This window comes from Gymnogyps californianus, unplaced genomic scaffold (genome assembly GCF_018139145.2).
Source record: "Gymnogyps californianus isolate 813 unplaced genomic scaffold, ASM1813914v2 HiC_scaffold_353, whole genome shotgun sequence".
In the NCBI taxonomy this organism is placed as follows: domain Eukaryota; kingdom Metazoa; phylum Chordata; class Aves; order Accipitriformes; family Cathartidae; genus Gymnogyps; species Gymnogyps californianus.
The window spans coordinates 1-14,262 of record NW_026114239.1 but is presented as its reverse complement, the minus strand read 5'-3'; the positions used below and the strand labels follow the sequence as shown (position 1 = coordinate 14,262).

General features: G+C 49.8%; 1 protein-coding gene across 1 annotated transcript; it reads right to left on the bottom strand.

Annotated features, from left to right (window-relative positions):
- Positions 1–4,336: 4,336 nt before the first annotated feature.
- On the bottom strand, positions 4,337–5,235 carry LOC127028594 (ribosomal protein S6 kinase alpha-3-like). Its single transcript, XM_050914317.1, is given in 2 exon segments — positions 4,337–5,024; positions 5,026–5,235. Coding segments are annotated over 2 exon segments (858 nt in total). The 5' UTR covers positions 5,196–5,235.
- Positions 5,236–14,262: the final 9,027 nt, after the last annotated feature.

Here is a 14,262-nt window from a genome sequence, read left to right as displayed (position 1 = left end):
CTGACTGCAGACCCGCTGCTCCGAGGAAGACGGGCTCAAAGGGCTCTTCCGGCGGGCTCCATTTATACCCGAAGTCGGATCGGGGCTCGTGGTCATATATGGTCAGCGGTCTGGAAACTTCTCCTAGCCGAGGCATTTCATTGGTTGAGGTGTTTCTGGCAGGCTCGGGTGGTTGGGGTACGTGACTTGGGGCACTCTGTCTACGTGACTCCAGTCTCACGGCTGGCCACTCGACCCCCAAACCGCGGCTTCTAGTTTTAAGTCTTTCCTTTCAGCAGTTGAGAAGTTTTGCTCTTTATCGGGGCGGGTGCACCTGCCACACTCCACCCCGTGACCACAGTCACGATCCGACTGGTTTCTTTGGAGTGGTGGTACAGTCACCTCTTGCCTCCAAAGTTAAAAGGGAGCGCAGTTTCGGTGAGAATTGATGCTCATCATGAATCATCATTTCTTTGGCTATTTTACAATTCTAACGGAACATCTGCTATTTGGGTTAGTTCTAAAGGAGCATACGTAACAACGGATACGAACCCGTTATCATATGTTTAACACAACTTAATACAATACAAATGGCAAATTATGATTATAACCACTATCAAGGATTGTAAAAGACTGGTTAACCATCCCGACAGGGAAAACCCGAACGCACTGGAAATCTTTCCCACCAGTTGATGTTTAATGCGGCAGCAATTGCCTCTGAGTCCTTTGCTGCTTTCTTCATTTTGTCGATTTGGGTTCGGAGGGGTATGGATACATTTGGGATATAAACGCAGCAGTCATCTACTCATCATTTAGCACTCCATACTAAAGGTGTTCCTTTAGCAGCATCAGGTCTAATCCCGCTCGGTGCTGGGCGGTCATTTTGCTGGTGTGTTGTAATTGTTCATTCAAGAGTTCTAAGCTGTCAGATGTAGAATTGGCTCAAATAGATACTTGCATCAATAGGTCATAAATGGCTTGTGGGTTTTTGAGGGAGGCAGTCCCCATTCCGAACATGGCCTCCAGCCACTATCCCAGTCGCGTTTTTGCTCTTTGCCACGTTCCCTTCTTTAGCGGTTGTATCTCCCGGGGCTGCGATCCCACCACTTAGGGGCTATAGGCCCTTCTCGGTAAATGGGACAAAGGGAAGGCAGGGCTACTGTGCAGGCCATCCCGGGAACAGTTGGGTGTAGCCGGGAATACAGACAGCCACTGGAGTATGCCGACTCTAGATTGGGAGGGCGGGCACATCAGATGTTTGGCATATGCCTTGTGTGGGGGCATGAAGAGGACAGTCCCCATAAGCGTTACATTTTAGGGCAGTGGGCCACACATAGCTGGTATTACTACACAGACAGCCCTGTACCAAAGCTTCCTGAATGGGGCGGGGCATGTATCATCACAATAATGGCCTTTTATCTATGTTTTTACATTGCATTTCTGTTTGGCAGTCCCAAAGTGTTGTTTTTTTTTTTACTGGTGGTGCCCCATTCCTTTGCGCAATCCAGTCAGGTCCCCATGTGCAATTGAGGGGATGTTTTTCCCAGGCTCCCTTGAACCCTGGTTCTTGACAAGCGTTGGGGCAATGCTACCATTACTCTCGGGGTGTTTAATACACCAGGTGGTGTTTAACAGTTCAGTATATTGCAGGGAATGATCATCTGTTTTCCATTGGTCATGATGTTCAGTAATTCCCCAGGGAACATTAAAGCATGGCATTGTACCATTAAAACTCCACCCCGTGGCGTTATTAGGGGGTAGGAAGATAATTACCTTCCATATTGAATTGGCATTTATTGCGCCAGGTGACCAGCTATAGATGGTATGAGTGTGACCTCCATCCTTTCCATCCGTTCCCCAGGCCCGGCTGGAATTATTGCACTGTTGCCATGGGAGTTCAAGGGTTAGTGATATATTAGTGGTTTGCACAAAGATTGGTAGGGGCTCCTCTACTGACTTAGGGCTGGGCAGACAGGCTGTTATTGAAGTTAAGTTCACCATACGTGCAAATCCCACTATCAGTTGAGCCACCACCTTGCTGTCCAGGTTCTTGTTGTCCATGCCCGCTGTTGTTACTGCCATCAGTGGGAGTGTCCGAATAGTTTGCTTTTCCATAGTCCTGCAAGAGGACACAAATTGCACCTCGGGCCTTGGGACCGGGTCTCAGAAATTAGGAATTATCCATCGAGTACTTATGCGATGGCCTTTCCCTTTCCTATCTAAGGCCTCCCAGGCATGTAAGCCTCTGGGTTTCGCCAGGTCATGGGTACAGTGCCAACAGAGGGCAGTTTTACCATGACGGGTTGGCCTGTATGTTCTCAATGGGAACTGGCCCTTTTGCTTGTCCGGTTTGGGAGCGTCGCCCGTTAATGGTCCCGTAGGACAAAAATGAGGTAGGTACCATCGTTTGCCTGCCAGCATATCGAATCCCAATATGTTTCCCTTATAAGGGCTCAGAGCCACCTCCACAAGTTTCGGTCTCTATCGGGCGGGTGCACCTGCCACACAGGTTAACTAAACACTCTTCCACCCCTCCATCCAAAACAGAGGGCAAGTCTCTGAGACCGAGATAGAGATAGGGCAGGTACGTGCAGAGGCAAGAGAGGAAAAAAGCTTACTTAAGAATATAACTTTTGGTTCTTAAAACAGTTAGCAGCATACAGTGAAGAGAAAGTGCAATCAGAGAGCAGAACACCTTAGCCAAGCAGCACCTCCTGACCCTGCCCACCTTCCCCTTTAAGCAGGGTGTATGCTGCAGCCAGAGAAACCGTTGCAAAACTGCGGCTTCTGGCAACTTATTCCTGAAATGCACTAGTTTTCTTTTGGAGAACTGGAATACTGGGATGGATTCCCCAGTGCTCAAAACTCAGTAGTGTCATTTCAACCATGGGCTTAAAAGTATACATCATAGGCTGTAATTTGAAGAACTCAGTCCATAAAAACCATGATTAAACAACAAACAACAGATAAGCCAAAAAGGGGGGCAAAAAAGGAAGAAACCATACACACAGGGAGTCCAATGGCTAACCAATTTCTATCAAAATGTCCATCGCAAGTGAGTGGTGTATCGTGAGAGATCCACTGTTTACATTTCCAATACTATAAACAGTATCCTGATTTTCATAACATGACATGCAGCATCCAAACCACAGAAATGTAGAAAAGGCACAGGCAAGGAGAAACACATCTTCATAGCATTACATTCAATAGCTGTTTAACGGTGAGCCTTCTTTTAGAGCTGTCCAACAATGCTGACTAATCCAGGTGACCTGTTTAATCAGACTTAATTGTCAAAAGGATTAACAATATCTAAAAAACAAGGCATGTATACATTAAAGAAAACAGCACGGAACTGTACTGCTTGTGAACTGTTTACAAAAACATACAAGATGTTGGATGGCACAAAGTATATAGTGCTAATAGAAACTGTTTAAGCTAAGCGCTTAACATAAACTGTCCATCTCTACCTGTAACAAAGAATATTTTAGGGGATTAAAAAACCCATTCCTTATGAAAAATAATGCTCTGAGCAAGAGGAGAATGGCCGACTGGCTCCCAAAACTGGTGACTGATTACGAGTCAAAGCAGAGTAAGCTGCTGCTCTTGCACCCTTCACTACATGGGGAGCATCCTGCCTGTTTAGCTGGTATTGAGGCAACTGGTCACAGAACACTATCCAGGGGTGACTGAGGACTTGGGCTGCAGTCAGTCTTTGATGTGGGTTAACATGAAGCATTTTTGAAAGAAGGTCCTTAGCTGTATCTGAAACGGTATTCCAATAACCACCGCTGAGAGACAACTTCCCGCTACCTATTCGGGCCAAAATCTCCTCTGGGGTATCATCAGGACCAGTTACAAAAGGAGGGTAGCCAGCAAGCATGGTATAAAGTAGAACACCAAGGCTCCATATGTCCCATGCAGCATCGTAACCTTGCCTCTGTAAAACCTCTGGTGCAGCAAAACTTGCTGTGTAACATGGACTCCTCAGAAGACCATTTTCTACTCGTAGTTGTTTTGCAAGGCCAAATTCACAAAGTCGAATGGATTCTGGATTACCAGATTCATCAACATAAAGAATATTGCTAGGCTTCAGCTCTCCATGAACAACCCCTTGCGCATGGAGGTACTCAACCGTTCTTGTTATTGTGAACAGAACGGCACTAGCTTCTCGTTCCGAGAAAAAAATTTGTCTATGAATTTTATCCAGCAGTTGCCCTCCTTTCGTAAGTTCTGTTACTATGTATGCGTATTTTCCATCATCATGCACATCTTTTAGGGTAATAATATTTGGATGGTGGCCATAGCGCAGTAGGATTTCAATCTCCTTTCTTGGATCTTTTACTCTTGTCTATAATCTTTACAGCATATTCCTGTTTAAAGCTTTATGAATACATCTCTTATAGACAGAGTAAGACCCAACTCTGATATCTTCCTTCACTTCGTATCTATCAGTAAACTGAATGCTGTTCCTGTGCAACTGCTGGACAACGGAATGCACTCCAACTGTCTGCACTGCCTGGCTTTCGTCATTTGATGCAATAGCTACAGAACTAAATCCCCGAACAAGTTGATGCGCATTAGCACTAGGTGGGAGACCAGGCAAATCTTCTGGAGTTTTTGCTGTAAACTCAGGGTCAAAATAAAACGTATCTTCAGGTCTGCCAGTTGCAGGTTTAAAAGGGGGATCAATTTCTCTCCTGTACAATTTATTCCAATCTATTTTGGAAAAGAATGCATGCCTCTTAATTTCTTCAACTCCATCTAGGCCTGCTCCTAATCTGTTTGCTGGGTTTCTTTTGAAGAGCATTCGCAGAAGACTCTCTGCTTCCGGGCTCAAGAACTGGGGCATTCCAAGTTTGGCCTCGAGAATCAGTGTCATGGTTTCTTTTCTGTCTTTCCCTTGGAAAGGCAGAGTACCAGTGAGCATTTCAAACATTACAACACCAAAAGACCACCAGTCTGCGCTCCGTGTAAGGCCTCCGCTCTTAATGACTTCTGGCGCCATATATTCCACTGTTGCACAGAAAGAGAAGGCTTTTTTTTCGATCAATTGACACCTCACTTAAGCCAAAATCTGCTAATTTGATATGTCCTTCCTCATCAAGAAGGATGTTTTCTGGTTTTAGGTCCCGGTATATTATTCCACCACTATGTACATGGTCTAAAGCAAGTGCTAATTCTGCCAGGTAAAATTTAACATCGTCTTCTGTGAACATCACCCTACGTTCTCCACATGCTCCAATTGCCTCTATTAAATTTCTTAGGGCTGTTTGGCAATGGGCTCTGTCTCCGGCCATATTATAGTTCCCGTTCGGATTTAGTGTCGGCCACGGATTTCTCCCTCCTCCCACCTGTCGTGCTAATTCCGCATCCTTAGTTAATACCTTCTCTCTTTCATCTGGGCAGAATGATTCTCGGAATAAGATTTGGGTGTCCCCCCGGTTAGGATTGTGTCCCGTGCAGAGATTTGACAGTAACTGCGCCCGTGTTTCTGCATCCTCCCTTAATCTTGGCATTGTACACCCATAAGGCTAAATCATTTGGGTTCCACGATGGATTAGTATAAACCGTCGATGTGGGGCATGCATAGTCACCCCCTGGCCGTAAAGCGGCCAGATTAGTCAAAACATTTGAAACCATGGGGCAAAGTCCCACCCTTGCTACAGGAAGGTCTGGGGAGGTCGGTACAGGGACTGTAAGGTGGGGCAGGAGTCGGGGAGGGCCTTGTCTGGTCGTCGTTCGGGGCTGTAGCCTTACCTACGGCCAAAGTTACCTTACAGGTTAGTTTTTCCCTCAGCCCCTTTTGCCTCCCTGGATGTTGTCTCTCCCGCACCCATTCATCCCACACATACCAATAATCCATGTGTCCCGGGAACCGGTACTGAAGTTGGTCTCGCACAAAGGTCAGTCGATGTTGGTCAAAACTCCCTTGTGGTGGCCACTGATCTTCAATATCTCCATGGCGGGTGATGAATGGCCACCATTGTTGACATAGAACTACTGCGTCCTCCTTAGTAGTGAATTTGCACCACAGATTTTTTCCCAGTTTTGTAATATCTACTAAGGGCGTCTCCCTCTCTACTCCAGTTACGTTACTCATGATTTAATCCGGGTGGGACTCAACCCCCCCTTTAAAATCTCTAACCCTCTAATCTGGGCAGGACTCGAACCCCCCTTTTAATCAGACGTCTTCTGTTGATCAGACTGCGTACAAACTCGTGTGCGATTTATGCTGATCAGGCTAGGCACCTCGGGCGGGACTTGAACCCCCCCGAATTCTGTCCTTTTCCCTATATTGAATTTAGATTTAAGGGATTTAACACTCACCACTCGAGCGATTCGGTGCGTCCCGTGTCCAAAATCCTCGGGTGAACTCACCCTGTGCTGCCAGTCAGAGGTTTGGATCCAAGAGGTTCCGAGAGTGACCTAGGGTCCCATCTGGGGTGCCAAACTGTTAAGGGGGAAGCCGCTGCCCGAGCATTCACACACCAATCAAGGAGTCGCACACACACCACCCGAGACTTTAACTGCTAGGACCGGCGTCCCTTCGCAGCGGGCGACTCCAGTGAGCCGACGGGTGCCCCTTTCGACTCCTCACACACACACACTCACCCTCGGGCGCTTCTTCTTCCCTCAGGCTCCAGCCAAGGTTCCCCAAAGCAGACTCTCTAATCAAGGCCTTCAAAATAAAAGCCTAATTTACTCTATCTATGGTGCCCAAATTCAGACAGCTCAAGCTGGCTGTCTCTGGAGAGGGAACCTGAACACCACAATCCCTGGGCAATTATGCCCTTACAATCTAAATTCCCCCCTCACACCATAGTCTGGCCCAATGGTAAGATCGAGTCTGGGGTCATCTTCTCTCTCATTGGGTGCTTTTTCTCGTCTCTCGGCTGGTTCTTCCTGCTGTGTTTTAGGCTACTTGTTACTATGTCTCCTTTTCCTGGGGCAAACTGGCTCTGGGGCTTTCCAAATCTCTTACTCCTGCCATCAGATTATAGGTGAACGTTAAGCAACAGCATTAAGCAAGTTATGAGTCCTGCTTTATCATGAAGGACTACTTTTAAGCAGCTAAACAAAGTCCTTAAAGCCCTACAAAACATATTAACAGCCTCTCTAATTTCTATACATTCCTGTGCTATTACAGCCTAACAGCCTTATGCCATTATTGCCACATGCTGTTTAGGTCTCGTTCGGGTGTGGTCTGCATGGCCCTAGCTCTGCTTTGCCACCTTCCACAACACTCGATCACTGATTGCTGATAGAAATGGGAAGCTCTGGCAAGACTGAGAGAATGAGGGGAGCGTTATGTTGCTAAGCAAGCCCCGAGCCTCAGCGCTGGTGGGGCTGTGAAAGGGCTGCCAAGGGAAGGTGAGGGCCAGCAAGAGTTTTCAGTCCTGGCACCTTCCCTGTGGGAGCACGGCAGGAGCCCCACAAGGAACCGCACAAAGCTGGCAGGGAATGGCACGGGGCCGTGGCTGGAGCAGAGACTGTGCCTTCCACTTTACCTGAGAACAACATGGCCACTAGGAAGCGAGTGCTGGAAACTACAGCTCCCAGCATGCCCTGGGAACCAACATGGCCCCATCAGCCCGTACCCCAGGACTACAGCCCTGGCATGCCACTGGGCGCTCCTTCCTCCTGTCTGACCCTGCGGGGACACCGTCCCCCGGCTGGACCCCACTCCTCCACAGGCCCCATGGCCGCCTCCCGGGGCAGCCCCAGTCCCAGTCCCAGAGCCTTGGTGGAGCAGGGAGGAGGAGGAGGAGAGAGGGGCAGAGGGGCAGAGGGGTGGGGTGGGGCGGAGGAGTGGCAGGAGAGGGATGGGAGCAGGAGAGAGGGACGGCGGGAAGAAAGCAGGAGCTGGTCAGGGAGTGGAGAAAGGAAACCCCTGGTGAGGAGCGGGCCCAGGGCCAGGGAGAAGGGGATGGAGGGGAAGGGGGCAGGGGGCAGCCAGGAATATGGTGATGAGCAGCAGGACAGAGGGAGAGAGGGCAGAGGAGGGCAGGAGGAAGGACAGACAGAGGGAGCGACACGGGCAGGGTGAGGGAGTGGGACGGAGGGACAGATAGACGGAAAAGGCAGCAGGAGAGCGGAGTGACAGAGAAATGGGACAGGGAGCAGGACAGAGGCACAGAGGGGAAAGGCTGAGAGAGAGAAAGGGAGAGGCAGGGGACAGAGGCAGGACAGAGAGCAAAGAAGGCGGGAAACAATCCGGAGACTGAGAAACACAGAGAAGGATGCGGGTGAGGAGAGGGAGGCAGTGAAGGACAGAAGAGCGATGGCCTCCAGGCTGGAGCCGGAGGAAGAGTGAAAAAGGCTGGGGAGCAGGCGAGAGGCCAGAGAGAAAAAGAGAGGCCAGCCAGCCGACGGGTGTCCCTGTCGCACAGCTGATTTGGGGGTGGCAGGTCTCTTGCAGCTCTTTGGGAGTGGGGGAAAGAAAAGCAAATTGCTCCTTTTCGATCTTTGTCCCCAGGGAGAGCCAGTGGAGACATGCTGTGCACTGGAGAGCATCCTGCAGGGAGGTGACAGATGTTTGGAGCGCTGCTGAAGCTGAGACCCACCTGACAGCAAAGGCACGCGCTGGCCACAGAGCATCCCAGGTGAGCTGATTGTCTTGGAGGCCAGCAAAGCAGCCTTCCTCTGCCCCTGGTTTTTGGTGAGAGATGGAGCAGCGCAGAGCTGTTTCTCAGGCATCCAGGCCTGACGAGAGTTTCCCCATGCCCCCAGGAGAGATCCTGCTCCCAGGAAGCACCTCCCCATCAAGCAAAGGCCATATGCAGCCGCCTGGCTCTGGGCACGGCTGCCCCAAGGGGTGTCTCAGGGAGGACGGGCTATGTGCTTGGTGGCTCTGACACAGAAATGATGAGCTGAAGCCCCGTGGTGATGGCGGGCCAGTTGAAAGTCTCCAAGTGCCCCAGCCTTTCTCCCCGGGAGTGTTTAAGGCAGGCACTTTTTCCGGGGTGACAGGTGATGTGAAGAGGGATGCTGTCCCATTCCCATTTCAAAGTTGTGACTTCTGAGAGCCGGGGCCACCTGAAGGCCCAGCCGGAGATCTCCAGGGAGTTTGGGTTCATTTTTTGGATATCTTCGGGCTACAGTGTGCTAGGGTTCTGGGATGCTAGGGTGACAGTGTGCAAGGGTTACAGAGTGGTAGGGTTCTGGGATGCCAGAGTATAAGTGAGTCAGGATTAAAGCGTGCTATTGTTATGGAGAGGATCTGGGTTTGTTGGGCCTGGGTTCCTGGGGTTATGTTATTTTTGGCTTCTCTTGTGTTCTGGGTGGATTGCTTTTTTGGAGAGTCCTTTTTTAGCTTGTTTGCTGTTTAGGGTTTGGACAGGGGCCTTTGATTTGTGTATGCTGTGGCTTCGGGTTGGCTTTTTTTTACAGTTCTGGTGGTTTATGTTGTGTTTTCTGTCTTGTAACTACCATTTGTGGTCTGGTGTGTGTGACCGGCTGGGCCAGTGTCACTTCTGCTGTGGTCCAACTCATTTCCAGTAAGTCGGTAGGTGGGTGGGTAGGTGGGTGGTAGGTAGGTAGGTAGGTCTGGAGGACTTGCGGTCCATAGCGGATGACTGCTGGAGGAGTAATGGGCAATTCTGGGGTGTGGGAGGACTTCTGGCCCATAGGTAATGACTGTCGGAGGAGTAAGTGTGCTTCGTAATTTGTGTGGACTGCCAAATTCACGGTCATTTGTCCTGCTTTGAGGAAGAGCCGTGGGAAGACAGCAGCCACCCGGAAGGACAAGGGTTTCCCCGAGGGTACGTGGCTTTTTGGTTTTTGCTTTTGAGTAAGCAACCTGCAAGGAGGCTGCTATCGTTAAGTTTAATGATGTTTTGTAAAGTCGTGGACTGAGTATCGCGTGACTTGAAACATCGCTGAAAACATGGTGCAGGATTGTCTGCGTGTTCTGGGTGCTTTGGTTTTGAACATCTGCTCGTGGGGGTAACTTCATACTGTCCTTAGCTCCTATCTCAAGGCACGACATGTGCTTAAGGCGGGTTCCTCATCCACGATAGTGGATGTGAAGCCGTATTTCAAACAGACTTCCTGATCATTTTTAATTTTTGGGGCCAGGCTCTTCTCAGATCTGATTCGTTCATGCTTGGTTTTGCATCTTCACGTGGCTGGCGAAGAGCTCGTAGGAGGAGCAGGAGAAGGGTCAGCGCTGCGTTTCCACGGCGGTCACTTGTGCTGGCGTTATCAAGGTTATCTTCGATCTGCCGTTTCTTTGCAGGAATCTCTTTTTAAGCCACTTGTCCATTTTGTGAGGGGTAGTGGACTCCCAAAGGGAGACCCTTTGTTCCTCATTAGTGCCTCAGGGGTTTCCCTGCCATTTTTGTTTGCTTGCTTGCTTTTTCTTTGCTGTGCTGACTTTAAAGAACTTCTTTTAGCTCTTTGGGTTTCTGTCCTTAAAGGAAGCGTCTAGGATTTCTACCCAGGAGTGAGGTGTCCAGAAAGGAGTGTCCTGGTACACTGCTGTCAGCCTTCAGTCTAGTGAAATGGTGTCATGGCGTATGTTGAAGAGTCATGTAACTCAAATGCATTTGAAATATACAGGCTTTGCCCTTGCTCCTGATTTTGTGGGAGCTAATTCTCAGCAGCTGATAAACGGTGTGCGGTGCTTTACCAGTTTAAAATAGACTATGACCAGAAATGTCTTCCTTAGTGCCTACAGAAAGCAAGAACCTCCAGTAGCAAGGGCATGCTGACCCTTGGGCAGCTTCAGAGCATCGGATACTTGTAAACAGGTGACAAACCCAGTCCCGTGGTAGCAGTGTGTGTGCCAAAGTCCACCTGACTCTCCACACTTACTCAGCACGTCACATGTTTTTCTGGGTAAGGCTGGATGACAAGTTTGTGGTACCCTGCAATCGCAAACACCTACTTGGTTGTTGCTGTTCTGTTGATTATTGCTAAAGGATTGCTTGTTGCTCTAGGATTGATTGCTGCTCTTCTTGACTGCTGCCATCCTATTGATTGATACTCTATGACTGATTGCTGATAGAAATGGGAAGCAGGTCCATGCCCTGTAGCTCCCCAGGACTCTTCTCAGGCATTTGCCAACGTGTTTTGTCCTGCTGTGGAGGGAGCTGAGGGCCTGGGCAGCAGCCCCAGACTCCACCAGGGTAGATCCCCCAAGAGTTTGGTGCATGTTGGAGGCAGGTCCATGCCCGGTAGCTCTCTGGAACTCCTCCCAGGAATATCCAGGAGTCTTTTGGTTTCCTTTGGAGACGAGCGACTTCCCAGGTAGCAGCCCCAGAATCTTCTAAGGTAGCTACGCAAAGAGCATTGTGTATGTTGGGGGCAGGTGCATTCCTGTTTTTGCGTCAGGACTTTTCCCAGACATCTGCCAGAGTGGTTTGAGTTTCTTGACATGCAGCTAAAGTCCCAGGTAGCAGCAGCACAATTTTCCTCTTCCGTTAGCTGAAGAGTTTTCTTTGTGTTGGAGGCAGGTCTATGCCCGGTAGCTCCTCAGGACTCCTCCGAGGAACGTCCAGAGTGTTTTGGCCTCCCCTGGAGACAGCTGAATTGCGCAGGTAGCCATCCCAGACTTTTGCAAGGTAGCTACCAAGGTGTTTTGTGTGTGTTGGAGTCAGGTCCGTGCCCTGTATCTGTCTGGGACTCCTCCGAGGCATCTGCGGGAGCATTTGGGCTTTCTCTGGAGACAGGTGAATTCCAAAGGATCAGCCGCAGACTCCTCCAAAGTAGCTAGTCGAGGAGTTTTGTCCATACTGTAGGCAAGTCCATTTGTGTTAGCTCCAGGAATTTTCCCATTCATCTCCAGAAGTGTGTTGGTATTGTCAGGTGCTTGTGCTGTCCTATTTCCCTGCAGATGTGATAGGGAAGAAGGAGGAACCTGGCTTGTGCAGGTGCTTGTGAGGTCCTAGGTGCGTGAGTGATAGGCAGGAGCTGGCCCTGAGCTTGAGCAGCTGCTTTTGATGTCCCATGATGCTAAGTAGCTGCTAGATTAGAAGCAGGCCCCTGCCCTGTGCAGCTGCTTACGTTCTCAGTGAGTAGTTGATAGGGCAAGAGTATGTAACTGGGTTGTGCAGGTGCTTGTGGTGTCACAGGTGGTTGAGTAGGTGTTAGGGCAGGAGGCAGTCCCTGGTTTGAGCTGCAGCATATGTTGTGAGTGGTGGAGCAGGAGGTGATAGGCCAGGAGTGTGCAGATGGCTTGTGCAGGTGCTTGTGAGGTCAGTGTTGGCTGTGTAGCAGTTAGGGCAGGAAGCTGGAGGTGGCTTGTGGAGGTGTTTGTGATGTCCCTGGTGGTGAGTAGGTGATAGGGCAGGAGCAGGGCCCTGGCTTGTGCAGGTGCCTGCGATGTCAGTGCTGAGTGCTGAGGTGGTTGGGCAGAAAGGCCGCAGGCTTGCGAAGGTGCTTTTGAGGTGAGTGTTTTGTGAGGATGTGAGTGGGACTGAAAGGAGAGGTGGCTTGTGGAGGTGCTTGTGTTGTGGTATTTCCGTGCAGATGTGCTAGGGCAGGAGGAGGCCCGTGGCTTGTGCAGGTGCTTGTGAGGTCTAGGTGCATGAGTAAGTGCTAGGGTAGAAGGAAGCACTTGGATTGTTCATGTGCTTGTGATGGAAGTGATGGCTGATGGCTCGCTCACTCCCCTGTGGTGGGATGGGGAGAGAATCGGAAGGGTAGAAGTGAGAAAACTCATGGGTTGAGATAAAGACAGTTTAACAGGTAAAGCAAAAGCCATGCACACAAGTAAAGAAAAATAAGGGATTCATTCACTACTTTCTCTTTTTCCTCTGCTGACTTCTTGTGCACCCGCAGCGTACTCACTGATGGGGCGGTGTGGGAAGCAGAAGAGGTCTTGACTCTGTGTAAGCACTGCTCAGCAGTAACTAAAACATCCCTGTGTTATCAACACTGTTCCCAGCACAAATCCAAACCATAGCCCCATACTAGCTACTATGAAGAAGACGAACTCTATCCCAGCCAAAAGCAGCACAGCAGGCACACGGGTGTGTCCCAGTGTGCGGCTCCCCATTTGGGAGGAGGGGGAGAACTGGACAGTGTCCAGGGGAAGTTTGCCAAGGTGGGAGTTGGGGCCTCAAGCACATGACCTGTGCAGAGGGACTGAGGGACCTGGGCTTCTTTGGCCGGTGGCATGGAGGCAGTATAGGAGTAGTCTGAGAGTGATTGAAGGATGGCTTAAGAGGTGATGGAGCTTTTCCTCGTAGTGGAAAAGAGCATGAGAAAGAAAGAATGCCACTAAGTGCAGCTTGGGAGGTTGAGACTGGATATGAGGAGAAGAAATGTCACTCCAAGGGCAGTGCTGTGGTCTAATCGCCACCCTGAGGAAATCTGGAATAGTCCATGGCTTTGTGTTTGAAGGAACGTCCAGGGAGGACGGAGAGATGTCAGTAAGGGTAGTGAGATGCTCAGATGAGAGCAAGGTGGAGGAAGCAAGGTGGATGTCTACAGCCTGCAGGGAAAGAGGCCCGGTGTGGGACACCATAGGACAGCCAGTGGTTATGCTGATCGAGGGCTCAGGCAAGGCTAAAAGCCGCCAAGAGAGCCGAGGCCTTTCTCCCCTTGGCTGTGGCTGTTATCTTGACCACCATGGCCTACGAGGAGACACTTTAACCTTATGGCACCAGGACCTCATTCCCACTCGCCCCACCCAGGAGAGACCCATAAGCATTGTACCTGTCCTGGTTTTGGCTCGGATAGAGTTAATTTTCTTCCTAGTAGCTGGTATAGTGCAGTGTTTTGGATTTAGTAGGAAAATAATGTTGATAACACACTGCTGTTTTTAGTTGTTGCTAAGTAGTGTTTATACTAAGTCAAGGATTTTTCAGCTTCTCATGCCCAGCCAGCAAGAAGGCTGGAGAGGCACAAGGAGTTGGGAGGGGACGAAGCCAGGGCAGCTGACCCAAACTGGCCAAAGGGCTATTCCATACCATATGACATCATGCCCAGTATATAAACTGGGGAGTTGGCTGGGAGGGGCAGATCGCGACTCAGGAACTAACCGGGCATCGGTCGGTGAGTGCTCAGCAATTGCATTGTGCCTCACTTGTTTTGTATAGTCTGATTCTTTTAGTATTACTATTATCGTATTATTATTATCATTATTTTTCATTCCTTTCTCTCCTATTAAACTGTCTTTATATTAACCCATGAGGGTTTTTTTTTTTCCTATTCTCTCCCCCATCCCACTGGGTGGAGGAGTGAGCGAGCGGCTGCGTAGTGCTTAGTTGCCGGCTGGTGTTACACCACAACAGTACCATAGTCCTGCAATTGGCATTGCACATCCCTGCATTGCAG